General features: G+C 44.6%; 1 protein-coding gene across 4 annotated transcripts in view; it reads left to right on the forward strand.

Annotated features, from left to right (window-relative positions):
• CAMSAP1 (calmodulin regulated spectrin associated protein 1) overlaps positions 1-12,153 on the forward strand; it is a 34,294-nt gene extending 22,141 nt beyond the window's left edge. For all 4 annotated transcript variants that reach the window (XM_038156433.1, XM_038156432.1, XM_038156434.1 and 1 more), the window contains 13 exons: positions 901-1,042; positions 2,003-2,142; positions 2,246-2,342; positions 2,760-2,937; positions 4,198-4,292; positions 4,651-4,735; positions 5,090-7,526; positions 8,202-8,338; positions 8,427-8,635; positions 8,721-8,823; positions 9,171-9,286; positions 9,543-9,661; positions 9,942-12,153. In XM_038156433.1, coding sequence (XP_038012361.1) covers positions 901-1,042; positions 2,003-2,142; positions 2,246-2,342; positions 2,760-2,937; positions 4,198-4,292; positions 4,651-4,735; positions 5,090-7,526; positions 8,202-8,338; positions 8,427-8,635; positions 8,721-8,823; positions 9,171-9,286; positions 9,543-9,661; positions 9,942-10,244 — 4,161 coding nt within the window. In that variant the 3' untranslated portion in view covers positions 10,245-12,153. The remainder of the gene's footprint in view (positions 1-900; positions 1,043-2,002; positions 2,143-2,245; positions 2,343-2,759; positions 2,938-4,197; positions 4,293-4,650; positions 4,736-5,089; positions 7,527-8,201; positions 8,339-8,426; positions 8,636-8,720; positions 8,824-9,170; positions 9,287-9,542; positions 9,662-9,941) is intronic.
• Positions 12,154-13,904: the final 1,751 nt, after the last annotated feature.

The raw sequence follows: 13,904 nt of genomic DNA on the forward strand, positions 1-13,904 counted from the left end.
CTTTCCCAGCTGCTTTGCTGCTCAGTTTAGACACAGCCTCCCATAGTGTGCAGACGCTCAGGAAACAGCAACCCTGGGACTTGCAAAACTTGCAAGAAGCAATGCCAAGATCCGTTCTTCAGCTGACTGGCTTTGGCAGCTCCAAATTCCCTGAGGGCTGCGGGGTGGTTTGCACCAGAGCTTGATTTTGATCTGTAGTAAATCAAGGGGAGTTTTGCTGCGGATGTCAAGGCCTCCTCCTCTCTGATGATTCTGGAAAAGGCTGTGGTTTTTATTTTTGCACAACACCTGTGTTGCACACAGATGTGCCACGCTCTGGTTCCCTCTGAGAGAACCTTGCTGTCTGTGGATACAGCAGCAAACCCATGGGTGTGGGGAAGGTGTGAGAGATCACCAGCCCATCAGAATTTTTATTGCTGGGTTTTGTTTCTCCCAAGTTTTAAGTGTTCTCGTGTAGTTCCCCGTGTCTCTTTCTTTGGATCTGCTGCATTCATGCATCTGTGGGGAAGGGTTTTGAGTTAAATTGATGATAATAAGTTAAAATGTGTGAATGGAGTGAGGAATCCAGCAGCACAGATTGCTCCTGGGCATGAGGAGACTGAATGGCAGGTGAGCAAACTGCCCTAGTGCAAGGGGGTTGGGTTAGGTGATCTTTAAGGTCCCTTCCAACCCAAACCATTCTAGGATTAAAAGTGAAGCACCGTTTCCTTCAGAATTGGCTTCCATGGGGAGAAAAGCACAGCTTTGTCAGCTGGGTTTGACTTGGGGCAGAATGGCAGAAAGGATCCAGCGAAAAGAGTTTCCAGTGCTTAACACAGGTTCCTTTTTCTTTGCTTTTTTGGGTTTTTTTTTGTCTTTTAGCCTCTTCAGCATGATGCGAACCCTTGTTTCTCTCTGCAGGTGCGTTACAGAAGGGACCACCTCTCCAGCAGGCAGTTACCCTATTTCCCTGTGCTGGAAGATCTGATGAAGGATGGTAGTGATGGTGCTGCTCTTCTAGCTGTGATTCACTATTATTGTCCAGAGCAAATGAAACTGGATGGTATGTAATAAAGGCTTTGAGGGAATCAAAGGAATAAAAGGCTTTCAGGCTTTGAAAGCTGAACTAGAAATACATGAAAATTTAAGAATGCAGCACATTGAATAGGTAGTGGAATATGGCAGGTTGGAGGCAGGTCACATATGGAATCTGCATTTAAAAAAGAATCTCTCTTGGATCTTGGTTTTTTTACTTACTGTATTTAGAAGACTGTGTTCTGTATATTCTGAGCCACAAAAGAATCCTTTCCTTTCCAGTTTTAGATGATGTGGCTTTCTTTGCTCAAATAACTGAGCTTGGTTTCAATGCCATAAAAATGGAGTACATGTCCACCAGTGTTAGCTGATAATTCTCATTCTTTTCTTGGCATAACTCGGCATTTTAAAATCTAGATTATGAAATAGGTCTCTCAATCTGCAGAAATTGGCACTCTTGAGCATTGCAAAACTTGAGTTCTCTTCCCCAGAAAACGTTTTTCTTAATAAATCAATGTCCTTGTTGCATTAACTTCTGCAAATCAACATTTTGTATTGGTTTTTAAATTCTCAGATGTGTTGTACCTTGCAGAGCTCCTGAGTGTTTTCAGAAGGAACCAGCACTGTGAATCCTAGGAGTAACCCTTTATTATATGCAAATCAAGATGTCTGGTTTTAATTGCTTCTGTATTTTGTCACTGTGTGTGTTCTCTGTAGCCCGTTTACCTTTTCTGTGGCTGTGATAGACAGAATCCCCCGTGGATTCAAAAATGAATGCAGAGCTGATACTGTTCTCTGTGGTTTTCTTCCTCCTTTTCCTGTCCCTCTGGCTCTGAGCAGGTAGAGAAATGTCACTGGTAGCCAGTAAATATCCAGAGCTGGTGTAGAGTCTGTGAAGTTCCTGGTTTTAGTGTTTCTGTGAGCTGGGGGTGGAAGGGTGATCCCTTGGGAAAGTGCCAGAACTTACTCAGCCCTCTCTCCTTCCCAGATATCTGTTTGAAGGAGGTGACATCAATTGCAGACAGCCTCTATAACATCCAGCTCTTGAGAGAATTCTCAAATGAGTACCTAAACAAATGCTTTTACCTCACCTTGGAGGACATGTTGTATGCTCCTTTGGTTTTAAAGGTAAGAAACATAACAAAAGATGTAGTTTTCAATAAAATGTGGGTAGATCAGGAGTGTTTTGTTAATATGAAGTGTAATTTTCTTTTTTTTTTTTCTGTTTCAGCCTAATGTCATGGTGTTCATTGCAGAACTCTTCTGGTGGTTTGAGAATGTCAAACCAGACTTTGTACAGCCAAGAGATATCCAGGAAATAAAAGATGGTAAGTTTGTGACCACAGATAACTGATAGCAGGTTATTTAGGAAACACTGACAGTGCAGTGAAACTGTTGCCTAGTGGTGTTTCCTTGGAAGGTTTGTTTCTCCCCAGGCTTTATTCTTGCTGGGGGTCTTTGAAAAGCAGTGAAGTAGAAGGAAAATCAGTCCTAGATCCATTTGAGTTCTAATTTTTTGGATGGATAATTTTTGAACAGATAATTTCCCCCCCTAAACCCACTAATTAATTATTAATTATTAATTTCATTAAGCTCAGCAGAAGACAGATATTTTAAATAAAGACCAGTACTCCAGGTTACTGTAGACAAAGTTTCCATTCTGCCCTGTGCAATCTGAGAGCTTCCCGTGCTGTTTTCTCCTGTGGCCCCTGTGGGTGGTGCTGATGCTGTCCCTTTGTGCCCAGTCAAGGCAGTGATGCAGCAGAAGAGCAGCCGGCCCCCTGTCCCCATCTCCAACGCCACCAAGCGCAGCTTCCTGGCCACTCCTGCCAGCCCGAGCCCAGCAGAGCTGCAGCCCCCAGCCCAGGCAGCCCCTGAGGCCTGCAGCAGGTACTACCTGCACCCCGAGGAGCCTGACTACCTGTGAGTGTGTCTTCATCTTGTTCCACCTTCTGTTCGTGCCTCCCTGTGGGTGACCTGGGGATTTGTGCTGCTGAACGTTGTCGTTTTGCCACAAACTGAGTGACCCTCTGTGGGGTCTCAGCCCCGGATTGGGGTGACCCCAAAAGATGGAAAAGTCTCTCCTCCAACCCGTGCTTTCAAAGAAAGACTCAGCAGTCCTCTGTTGTCCAGTCTCAAGGTTGTTTATTGTTGGTTATCTGCAAGATTCTTCTCCTGAGCTGCTGTGGCCCGTTCAGCAGCTCAGACAAAGGCACACTGCCCTCCCAGGGCTGGTGCCATCTTTGATATCACACATTCCGTGTTCCATGTTTATATTTTTTCCCCAGTACCTACTATCTATATTGAATGGTGACTTTCTACTCGAAACCAATCTGTGAGTGCCAACATCACCAAAGACATGGAGGCTAGGAAGGAGAAAGGAGGAGGACAGGGCACACCCAAATCCCTCCATCTTAGATCTCCTGACCCCCATGTACAAAACTTGAACCCCTGTGTACAAGGCTTAAAACCCCCCTGTACAGCACTCAAAAATCCTTCCTTTCACTTCGTGACTACTTCTACTACAATACCTAAACTTGTGTGTGTGGCTTGTAACTCTTCACACAGAGTTGGTAATTTGCTCCACGGGCTAAGATCAAAACCCCACATGTGTCCTTGGCTGCTGCCAGGTTCTCAGAGCCCCCTGCCAGCAGCTCTGGCCATCCAGGGCACCCAGAGGGGTGTCCTGGCTTCCCACAACCTTCGAGTACCCAAAGGGGCTCCAAGAGGGCTGGCCAGGGACTTGCTTGGAGCAAGCTGCTCTTGTGCAAGGTGTCCTTGGAACTGGATGGTCTTTAAGGTCCCTTCCACCCCAAACCATTCTGGGGGGCTGTGAAAACAAACTCATGATCTGAGGTGGTTAATGTGGTTTTCAGCTGGCATAAATTTCATGGTGACCTCTAAGTTACATCAGCCTTTGCTTTGTCTTGAATTTATTATTTACATAAGCATTGTCTTAAATCTACTGCATTTAGAAACTTAGTTTAATTTCAGTTAATAGCTTTACTTTTGTGTCGTTACATGTGAAAAACCTCTCTTTAAGGAACTTCTTAAAAATTCATGATAATATGTTTTAAAGAGGATGAGGGTAACTTATCAGTCTGACTTCACAATTTGATATTTTTTCTGATTATAGAAAAAAAAATTCTTTGTAGTAATGAATTTTTTGCCTTCCTGAATTAGTGGCAAAGGAGGAAGCCCTGCCTTCAGCCCTTCCCATCCACTGCTGCCTTTGAGGCAAAAGCAACAAAAATCTTTACAGGGAGAAGAGAGCCCTGGTAAGTCTGCCTTGAATTTGCCTTTCAACAAACAATGCCAGTCAATGTCAATAAAATAATTAATTAAAATATAAGTTAATTTCTATAAATGATTCAGAATTGAATTAATCTACAGTAACACAAGTGAGTGAGCATGTTGAGTTTCAGTAAATCTTAAAGATCTTTTAAGAAACTTAGTGGATTTTAGTTTTTTTCAGGCTTTGACTGTGTCTGTCTGGTGGCAGCTGCAGCAAATCTGTTTTCTGCTGCCATCTGTTGGGGAATGAGTTGATTCTCTTTCTATGTTTGCTGTTAAATGAGGCAAAAGTGCTGGTTTAAAGACCATTTGTGACCTATTACCAATTAAAAACCATTTCAGGCCAGCGGCACCGATCGAATTCTCTGACCCGCGTTGATGGGCAGCCGCGAGGGGCAGTTCTGGCATGGCCAGAGAAGAAACCCAGGTAATTATTTATTACAGCATTGCTTGAGGAGATGATACTGGGACAATTTAATTGTGGTAATGTGGTATCACTGCCCTAGAACTGCACTGACAGTCACTTAATTTTGTTTTCTCCTTATGTGCACTTTCAGAGCTGACTGATTTTAGATTTGCAATACGTTAGCCGTGGTTTTCAGCAAGTGCTGTTGAAAATGGAAGTGTCTGAAGTTGCTGCTTGGTATTGCTGGTCACTCGTGGTACAGGAAGCATTTTTAAAATAAAACAACAATTCTAGCTGTCTGTATCATGGTCTTTATTTCAACAAACTGTACCTTGTCGTGCTTGAGTGTCAGTAGATTCTTCTTATCTCTTTTAGGCCTCTGTCTCAGCCAACACCATTTGCTCTTCATCATTCTGCCAGTACTGATGTGGACCCTGGCTCTGGTGACAGCATTAGCCTGGCCAGGTCCATCAGCAAGGACAGTCTTGCTTCCAACATTGTCAATGTAACCCCCAAAAATCAGCCCCACCCTCCAGCAGTGAAAGCTAACGGGAAGAGCTTGCTGAACAACGTAGAAATGGAGGATGAAGATGAGGAGCTCATTGCAATCATCAGATCTGAAGAAAGGCCAAACCGTGGTGACCCTGAGGTGCAGAATGCAGCAGCCAGGGTGCCCAGCATAGTGGCCACAGCGTGGTCTCCAAAAACAAACAGCGAGCCTTCGGACAGCAAACCTGAGAGCTTTTACCTGGAGCCTTTAATGCCTGCAGTCCTGAAACCAGCCAAGGAAAAACAGGTCATCAATAAAGAGGATGAGTGTGGGGAGGGGAAACAGAGGAGTTTTGTAACAAAGAGGTTAAATGAAGGACACTTGTCTTTGATCCGCAAGAAAGCCACGAGCAGTCACGGTGAGCATGACCTCAATAGGACTTTTACTCCCATTTCTAGCTCTGATTTCCCTCCAGTTGCAGATGCCAGTTCTGCAGATGCAGTGGCCCTGGGGGAAGCAGGTGTAGAAGCTTCCAGACCTTTGGCTAGTAGCAGTTTAGATCCTTCCTCTCAGGAGCTATCCACTGGAGGATTCTTTCTTCATGCTGCTAAAGCTGATGACGAGGTAACGAGTAAAGTCAACGTGAGTTATGGGAAAGGTCTCAGCCTGCACGTTCAGGATGCAACCTGGACCATGGTGAGACAGGACTCGGAGCCGGATCTCCTGGACATGGAAGATGCTGACCAGGATTTGGTGGCCATAGACAGCCATCCTATAGTCACTAAGTACATCGGTGAGGAGGAGTCTGCCAAGCTGCAGGAGGACATGAAGGTGAAGGAGCACGAGGACAAGGACGACGCCAGCGGCCGCTCCAGCCCCTGCCTGAGCACCATTTCCCAGGTGAGCAGCGTGTCCATGGCCAGCGGCAGCGTGCGCATGACCAGCTTTGCCGAGAGGAAGCTGCAGAGGCTCAACAGCTACGAGACCAAGTCCAGCACCAGTAGCTCCCAAAAAACCACCCCAGATGGGTCAGAAAGCTGCCCAGCACCACTGACCACGTGGAAACAAAAGCGAGAGCAGAGCCCCAACAGGCAGAACAAAGACAACGTGAATCTTTTAGCTTCGGAGCTGGTGCAGCTCCACATGCAGCTGGAAGAGAAGCGCAGGGCCATAGAGGCTCAGAAGAAGAAGATGGAAGCTTTATCAGCGAGGCAGAGATTAAAATTGGGCAAGGCAGCTTTCCTGCATGTTGTTAAAAAAGGGAAGTCTCCCGACGGTCCGCAACCTCTTAAGCCAGAACATTTTGCAAAAGAATATTCCCGGCACAATGGGGAAGATTTAGATGAAGTTTCTTTGGGTTCCAAATCTGAGGAGTTTCTTGTGAAAGAGGAGGAGAGAGAAGAAATGCTCAACGATTCTCAAGAAGTAGCAAAAGTAAAAATGCAGGAAGGCCTGGCTTTTGCTGAGCAACACAAACCAAAAGACCCTGCTGCTCTACACGATCTGGAAAAAAGTAAAATTATTTCTGTTGCCCTCCTAGAAGACAACGTGACTGAAGCAGACATAAACGAATGTGATCTTTCCATCGAGAAGCTGAATGAAACAATCAGCACCCTGCAGCAGGCCATCTTAAAGATATCCCAGCAGCAGGAGCTGCTGATGAAATCTCCGACAGTGCCATCCCCAGGAAGCAGAAGTAACTCTCAGGACCAAAAGGTGAAACCTTCAATCCATTTTGTTGAGCCCCTGTCTCCAACTGGAATGAACAGCCTGCGGAAACCGCCGCGGCTCGGCCAAGGCAGGACTCCCCGGCCAGGGAGGCCCTCAGAGCTGAAAGTCCCCAAGGACAGGCAGCAGAATTCAGCACGGGTTAAAACCCCAACACCCAGCCTAGAAAACCTTCCACATTTGAGACCTTTCCCACCCAACAGCTTGGCAAAGACACCCACGGAAGTGGGACTGGAAGGCAGCCCTGATCACGGGAGCGGTGCCCAAGAGAAGTGTTTCTTTGATACCTATAGACTTCACGATGAGAGCAATCAAAGGGCACTTGTTCTCTCCACCTCCAAAGATGCAAATATTCTGTCTGAAATGAGCAAAGAGGTGAATAACAGCTTCAAGGAAACAGGGTTGAATTCTTCTGATGGCTCAGGAAAAGAAAATGTCCCAGTGGATGAGCCCCTGAGAAGCAAGGCTAACCTCATTGAAGTAGATTTGTCTGACTTGAAAGCTCCAGATGAAGGAGAACTTGAAAACCAGGATAGCTCCACGGATATGATTAGTGAAGGTGATCAGAAGTCTGGTGTGGGTTTTTTCTTCAAGGTAAATGTGTTACCTTTCTCTCTTTGGTTCCTGTTGCACACTCACCCAGCGTTAGAACTGGTGTTTCCCAGGCTCCTGATGGGGCACAGCTCTCACTGTTTGCAATATTTGGATACAAAAAAGCTGCAGTGGAAAACAATTACTTCTGGAAAAAGACATAGATCAAACATTTAGTGTTTAGTGCAAAATTTGTGTTTTGCAATGATTATTGTCAATACCACAAACGTGCTGACGTGATACTGGCTCTTCTAATTTCTCTTTCAAGAAAGTCAAGCTAGTCTCAATCTCAGGGAATTCAGCTTTTGGGGTCTTTGTAGTGTGATTAATTTGGACTGATCGTCATTCACTGGGATTATTTGTGGTGTCCATCCTGGGCAACATCAGAGCTGCATTGTACTTTGCAAGTCTAGAAGGTTTTGTGATAATTAGAGATATTTAAAACCAAGTCAGAGTAAGATGAGCCCTTTTTTTCTCCTCACAGACTTAAAGGAAAACTAAAACTCTCTCTTAATTTTTTTCTTGAGCAATAAGAGATTTTGATTTACGCTCAATTCTAAAAATGTAAAGATTTCCAAAAGTAATCGTTTTTCTTCAAATTTTCCTGGAATCATCAGCAGTCGTGTGCTGCTCATTAACATACTGTTCCTTAAAACTTCCATCCCTTTGGATTTTTAGGATGAGCAGAAGGCAGAGGATGAGCTGGCCAAGAAACGTGCGGCGTTCCTCCTGAAGCAGCAGCGCAAGGCCGAGGAGGCTCGGCTGCGCAAGCAGCAGCTGGAGGCTGAGGTGGAGCAGAAGAGGGATGAAGCTCGGTAATGATGCACAGAAAAGGATTTCTCTTTGTTTCAAGGTGAGGAGGGTGTTCCCTGCTGAACGCACTGTCCTTGTGTTCTGTGGCAGCCGCAAAGCTGAGGAGGACCGGATACGGAAAGAAGAGGAGAAGGCTCGGCGAGAGCTCATCAAGCAGGAGTATCTGAGGAAAAAACAGCAGCAAATTTTGGAGGAGCAAGGGCTTGGGAAGCCCAAATCCAAGCCCAAAAAGCCCAGGCCAAAGTCAGTCCATCGTGAGGAATCTTACAGTGATTCAGGCACCAAGTGTTCTTCCACACGTAAGGATCTGGCTTGGTTTGCTCCTCCCAAGTTTCAAATCTGCTGCAACCAAATGTGTTTGACATTTTCTCTCCTGTTTTGTAGCTGATAATCTGAGCAGTGCTCAGTCTGGTTCCAGTCTGTCTTTGGCCTCAGCAGCAACGACTGAGCCTGAAAGTGTTCACTCTGGTGGCACTCCCTCACAGAGGTACGGCCAGCTTCTCTTAGGTTTCTCTGCTCCTGGGGGATGAAACAGTTTTGGGCTTCAGTGCTGTTTGCTTCACCTCCCTGGCAGAGGAGCACAGTCAGCATTGCTGAGTTCATCTGCTTTACGTGGCTGCCAACTGCAGTGTTCTGTACAAACTTGCAATTTTGTTTTATTTTCTTCCAGAAGAGTCAGAGATTTGCTTTGATTTCTAGCAAGGACAATCTGACTGTTCTGGGGAGGAACAGGGAGAATATTCTGTTCCATTCAGGGACAGCAGCATTTATGTGAGATTCCAGGGCCAAACCCCAAAATCTTGGCATATAATTTTTTATTTCTTTCCCTCCCAGAGTTGAATCAATGGAGTCCTTACCCATTCTGAGCAGAAATCCCAGCAGAAACACAGAGAGAGACTGGGAGAATGCTTCCACAGCATCTTCTATTGCTTCAGTGGCAGAATACACAGGTGCCTGCTTTGTTTTAGTTTAGTTGCTTTTTGTTTAGTTTGTTTTATTCATTTATTATGAATGCCAGATCAGGAAAACCTGTGATATGTTTCATGTTGTTTTTGAGAAGCTGTCAGATATATTTTGTTCTGTTTAATATCTCTAAAAGTCATTCTAGAAAAATAATGAGGTTTTTTTCCTTTTTTTCACTTTGAATGAAAATCTTAGCTTTCATAAGTGTAAGGCAGATAATTTTAACTTATTTATTTTCCTCAGGTCCAAAATTATTTAAGGAACCCAGCAGCAAATCCAACAAACCTATTATTCACAATGCTATATCTCACTGCTGTCTTGCTGGAAAAGTGAATGAACCACATAAGAACTCAATATTGGAGGTAAACATTAAAATTATTGCTGCACTCTCCATCACACGGGTGTGTAGTGCTGGTTTCATACAGTGTGGATTCCATTTCTGTAATGTGGCTGTGCAGAGCATTTTTTGCTTTCCACGTGGAAAACACCATCCTGTGTTTACTCTGCGTTTACTCAGAGCTCTGCATTTCGAGTTCTGCTTTTAGGTTTATAAAGGGACTGGAAAATTACGTTAAGGGGAACACCCGTTCAGCTCAAAGCTTGGCGTGGTTCTCCCAGTGAACCTGCTTGTTTTTGCTGCAGGAGCTGGAGAAATGTGATGCCAACCACTACATCATCCTGTTCCGCGACGCCGGCTGCCAGTTCCGAGCACTTTACTGCTACTACCCCGACACGGAGGAGATCTACAAGCTCACTGGGACGGGGCCAAAGAGCATCACCAAGAAAATGATTGATAAACTCTATAAGTACAGCTCGGACAGAAAACAGTTTAACGTGATCCCAGCCAAAACCATGTCTGTGAGCGTGGATGCCCTCACCATCCACAACCACTTGTGGCAGGCCAAGCGACCCGCGGTGCCAAAGAAGAGCCAGACTCGGAAATGACACCCAGCTCCCGGGGACAAGCTTGGCTCGCTGGGATTGCGTCGAGACGAGACGTGTTTACCGTTTTCCTCCGGTTTGGTATGAAATGTGCAGAACCATAGACGTTTTTTAAGAAGCTTCGGGACGGAGAAGCGTGGATGCAAGTTCTTGAGGATGAAGGAACGTTGCCAGTGTTTTTTATGAGTGATGAATCTGCTGTTACACCCAATGCTAACTACTGTGGCTTTCAGCTGACGAGGGACTGTGCATGTAGCAAGATCTTGAACAAGTGGATTTCCTTTTACTTGAAGCTTTTCATCGGTACAAATTGGGAATAATTTAATTCTCTTTCCTCTCCGCCTCATTCCCTCCTTTTTCCTGGCATTCTTAAAAGTTGGCAAGCTCTGAACTCGGGTAGAAGGATTGAACAGATCTTGGGTGGAGTGCTTTGGGTTTGGTTTGGTTTTTTAAACAGTCTTTAGGGAAATCTTCCTCTCAGACCTTTTTGAGGAACTGTTGAATACATCCAGTTGTTGTACTGTACCTACTGCCAACGAAAGTCCAGCTCTCAGATTTCTGAAAAAAGCCCCAACTTGTGCTGCTCAGAACAGAGTTTACTTGCAGGATCTGTGTAGGATAAGCATTGCAAAAAAACAAAAAAAAAACCACAAAAAAAAAGCCAGTCTTTTTCTAAAAAAAAAAAAAAACAAACATAAAAAATGGTTCACAAATGTAAAAGATCTCTGGAATACAATCATGAAGAGGCATAACAGGTGCTACTAGCTGGAATGTGCCTGACTGAAACTTAAGGCAAGCTGAACGGAGCCCAGTGATTACTGATTTCAGTTTCAGGTAGTGTCCTAAAGATTTGTTTGCTTTAATAAAGGTGGATGCTGGTAGGTATAGAACATTTCCACTCTGAGCACGCTACTCCTGTACGATGGTGCACTTAATGATCACAGATTTTAATGTTTTTATTACATCATGAAATGTAATTCTACTTTCTTTGTCCTGTCTTTATTCTGAATGAGCAGCATGCTCTACAATGAAGAGTGTGTTATGTTTTTTATTTTGGGTGATATATTAATATATATTGTTTTGTTTTTTCTCATTTGAAAGCAATTTTTAAACAGAGACATTTGCATTTGTTTCAAAAGCCCAAATAAGTCGAATGGCTTGGATTTCTTTTCATGTTGAAATATTAAACCTTGAGTTATGACCTTAAAAGTCTTTGTGTTTCAGCAGATTAAATTTTTGTCTGTGGTAACAGGGTACATTTGCAGTTCCTTTTTTTTTGTTTTGTTTTTTTTATTTTTATTTTTAACCACTCCCACGCCTCATTCTTGGCCCCAGCAGGTTCCCAAGTAGGTTTCTGTAGCTATTCCCTAATTAATTTAATCTGCTAACGAGCTCCTGCTCCCTGGCTTTGACACTTACTACCTGCAGCTCCTGTAGGTTCTGGGTTTGCACATGTTTACTTTTCTTTGAAGTGTTACTTGAATTTGTGTCTCTCGAGTGCAGCAGGCCCTGCCCGTCCTCGAGAGGAGCTGAGCTCTCAATCCAGTGTAATTATTGACCTCGGAGATGTGGAAGGTGCAGAGTTACTGTGCACAGGGGACTGGGGGATGGCGTGAAGTGCTGGCTAGCTAGAGCAAAGTGAAGGTCTTCCAGTGCAGTCTCTCCGTGTTTTTTTCCCCTTCCAGGACTCCCTGACTAGGCTGCTGCAACTTTGTAAATTATGTTAGATAGTTTGCTGCTTGTAAATAATTAAAGGCTTTATGGTTTCTAAAGTGCTGAGTATTAAACACCGTCATGAGTGTAACTTTTGTTACCATGCTTTTCATGCTTGTGCTTTATTTCTCACTGTTTGATATTATAAACCATATTTATTTTATGAAACACTGAAATTTAATAAAAATCATTAACTGATTTCCTTTTTATTTCATGTGTACTTTTGTTGGTGTGACACTTCATCCCCTCCAAGAACTAATCCACTTTAAAGATGTGCTGTTCTGTTGGCTGAAGCTTCACCTGCAGGGAGCTGCAGTGACTTTGTGACAAGAGCTTGCAGTGGCCAAGGATGGGACCAAAAAGCTCTCAGAAATTGGGAAATAGTTGAAGGATTTGTTTCATCAGACTCTTGCATGTCTGCTGGGGCTCCTTTGATCTGTGCACTCCCTCAGTGCCAGAATTTTGGTAATTGTTTTCCAGTCAGTGTTGAGGTTTGGGTTAAATTTATGGAATTCTGAATACAGAGGATTCCTGACTGTGGTTTAAGTGACCTCACATTTAACCCTTCCCTGCCAAGGACAGAAAATCCTGATGTCCTAATAAGGACATCATAAAATCCTAATAAAGTGATCTGGACCCTGATAAATTCTAAAAACCCCTGCTTAGAAAATGGGGTTTTGTCCTTCCAGAGCAGCGTGAGTGCCAGAAATCAGGGAAACGTGGGAATCCCCTGCTCCCTCAGCCCCGGGGGCTGGCATCCCTGCGGGTGAATGGAATTCCCCTGGCAGCCTGCAGCTTAAGCTGCTGCTTTGGGCTGCTTTCCCCAGGGCTGGAGCCGGGGCTGTTCCCTCCCAGCTCTGTCCAAACCAGATCAAAACAGAGCAGAACTGGATCCAAACTCCTCCAGCAGCTCCCAGAGCTTCTGCTTGTGCTTCCTGGGAGGGAGGAGAAAGTGGGAGCTCTGTCTGTGCCCCCTCTCTGCTTCTGACTAACAAATCCCAGAATGTGCATCTTTAAAGTGCTTCCAATCTCTGCATTCCAGCTCTGTCCATCAGTCTGTGTGCTCCACGTGCTGTTTGCATCTGTTCTTGGTGTGGTTTTGTCCCATTTTCATCTTGCTCTCAGGTGGGAGAAGAGTTCAAGGTGAAATGATCTGGATTTGGAAAATATTAGCTCGCTTTTGGAAGCCTTCACCTACACCGGGAGGGCTGAGGGTGCCGAGAAAATAAAGCTGATTTTTGTCCCCACTGCCCTGGGGAGTTGAGTGCAGAAATTTCTGGAGTTTCTCTTCCTACAACCAGGAGTTTGGGGCTGTAGTTTAAGCACGAATGACAGGAATGAGATCTCAGGACTTGAATTTTCCATTCCTTTTGCTTTTCCTCACCACAAATCCCCAGAACTGATGACTAGAGCAGTGTCAGACCACCCCAAACCCCCTCACTTTCTCTTTTATTTGATTTATGGTTTAAATACAGCAACAAATGAGGAGTCTCCTGCTCACTCTGAGCTGACTTTTGGCAATTTGGTGCTGATCCCACCCCTGGAACGGAGCAGTGCTTGTGGATTAAGCTGCCATCCACGCTCTGCTTATCCAATTAAGTGGCTTGCAGTTAATTAGGGGGTTAAATGTAATTAATTTTCAGCGGTTGAGGGAGAGGCAGGTGGCTGAGGGGGGTGGGTTTGGGGGTCAGGACGTGCCAAACATTCTGGGGATGAGGCTGTGCTGGGATTCTCCAAGGACATCACTCCAAAAAGAAGATTTTGGAGGAATTTGGTACCATTTTAGTGCTGTTCACCTGCAGAACTGAAGAAATCTGGGGAGTATTTTGGGGTTGTATGCTCCAGGTAAGTGAAACTTCATCACATGAAGTTCTTCAGGCCAGTTTAAAATTGGAATATTCATAAGGTCCACTAAAGTGTATTTTCCACAATGCATTGAAAATTTTACAG

This window comes from Motacilla alba, chromosome 17 (genome assembly GCF_015832195.1).
Source record: "Motacilla alba alba isolate MOTALB_02 chromosome 17, Motacilla_alba_V1.0_pri, whole genome shotgun sequence".
In the NCBI taxonomy this organism is placed as follows: Eukaryota; Metazoa; Chordata; class Aves; order Passeriformes; family Motacillidae; genus Motacilla; species Motacilla alba.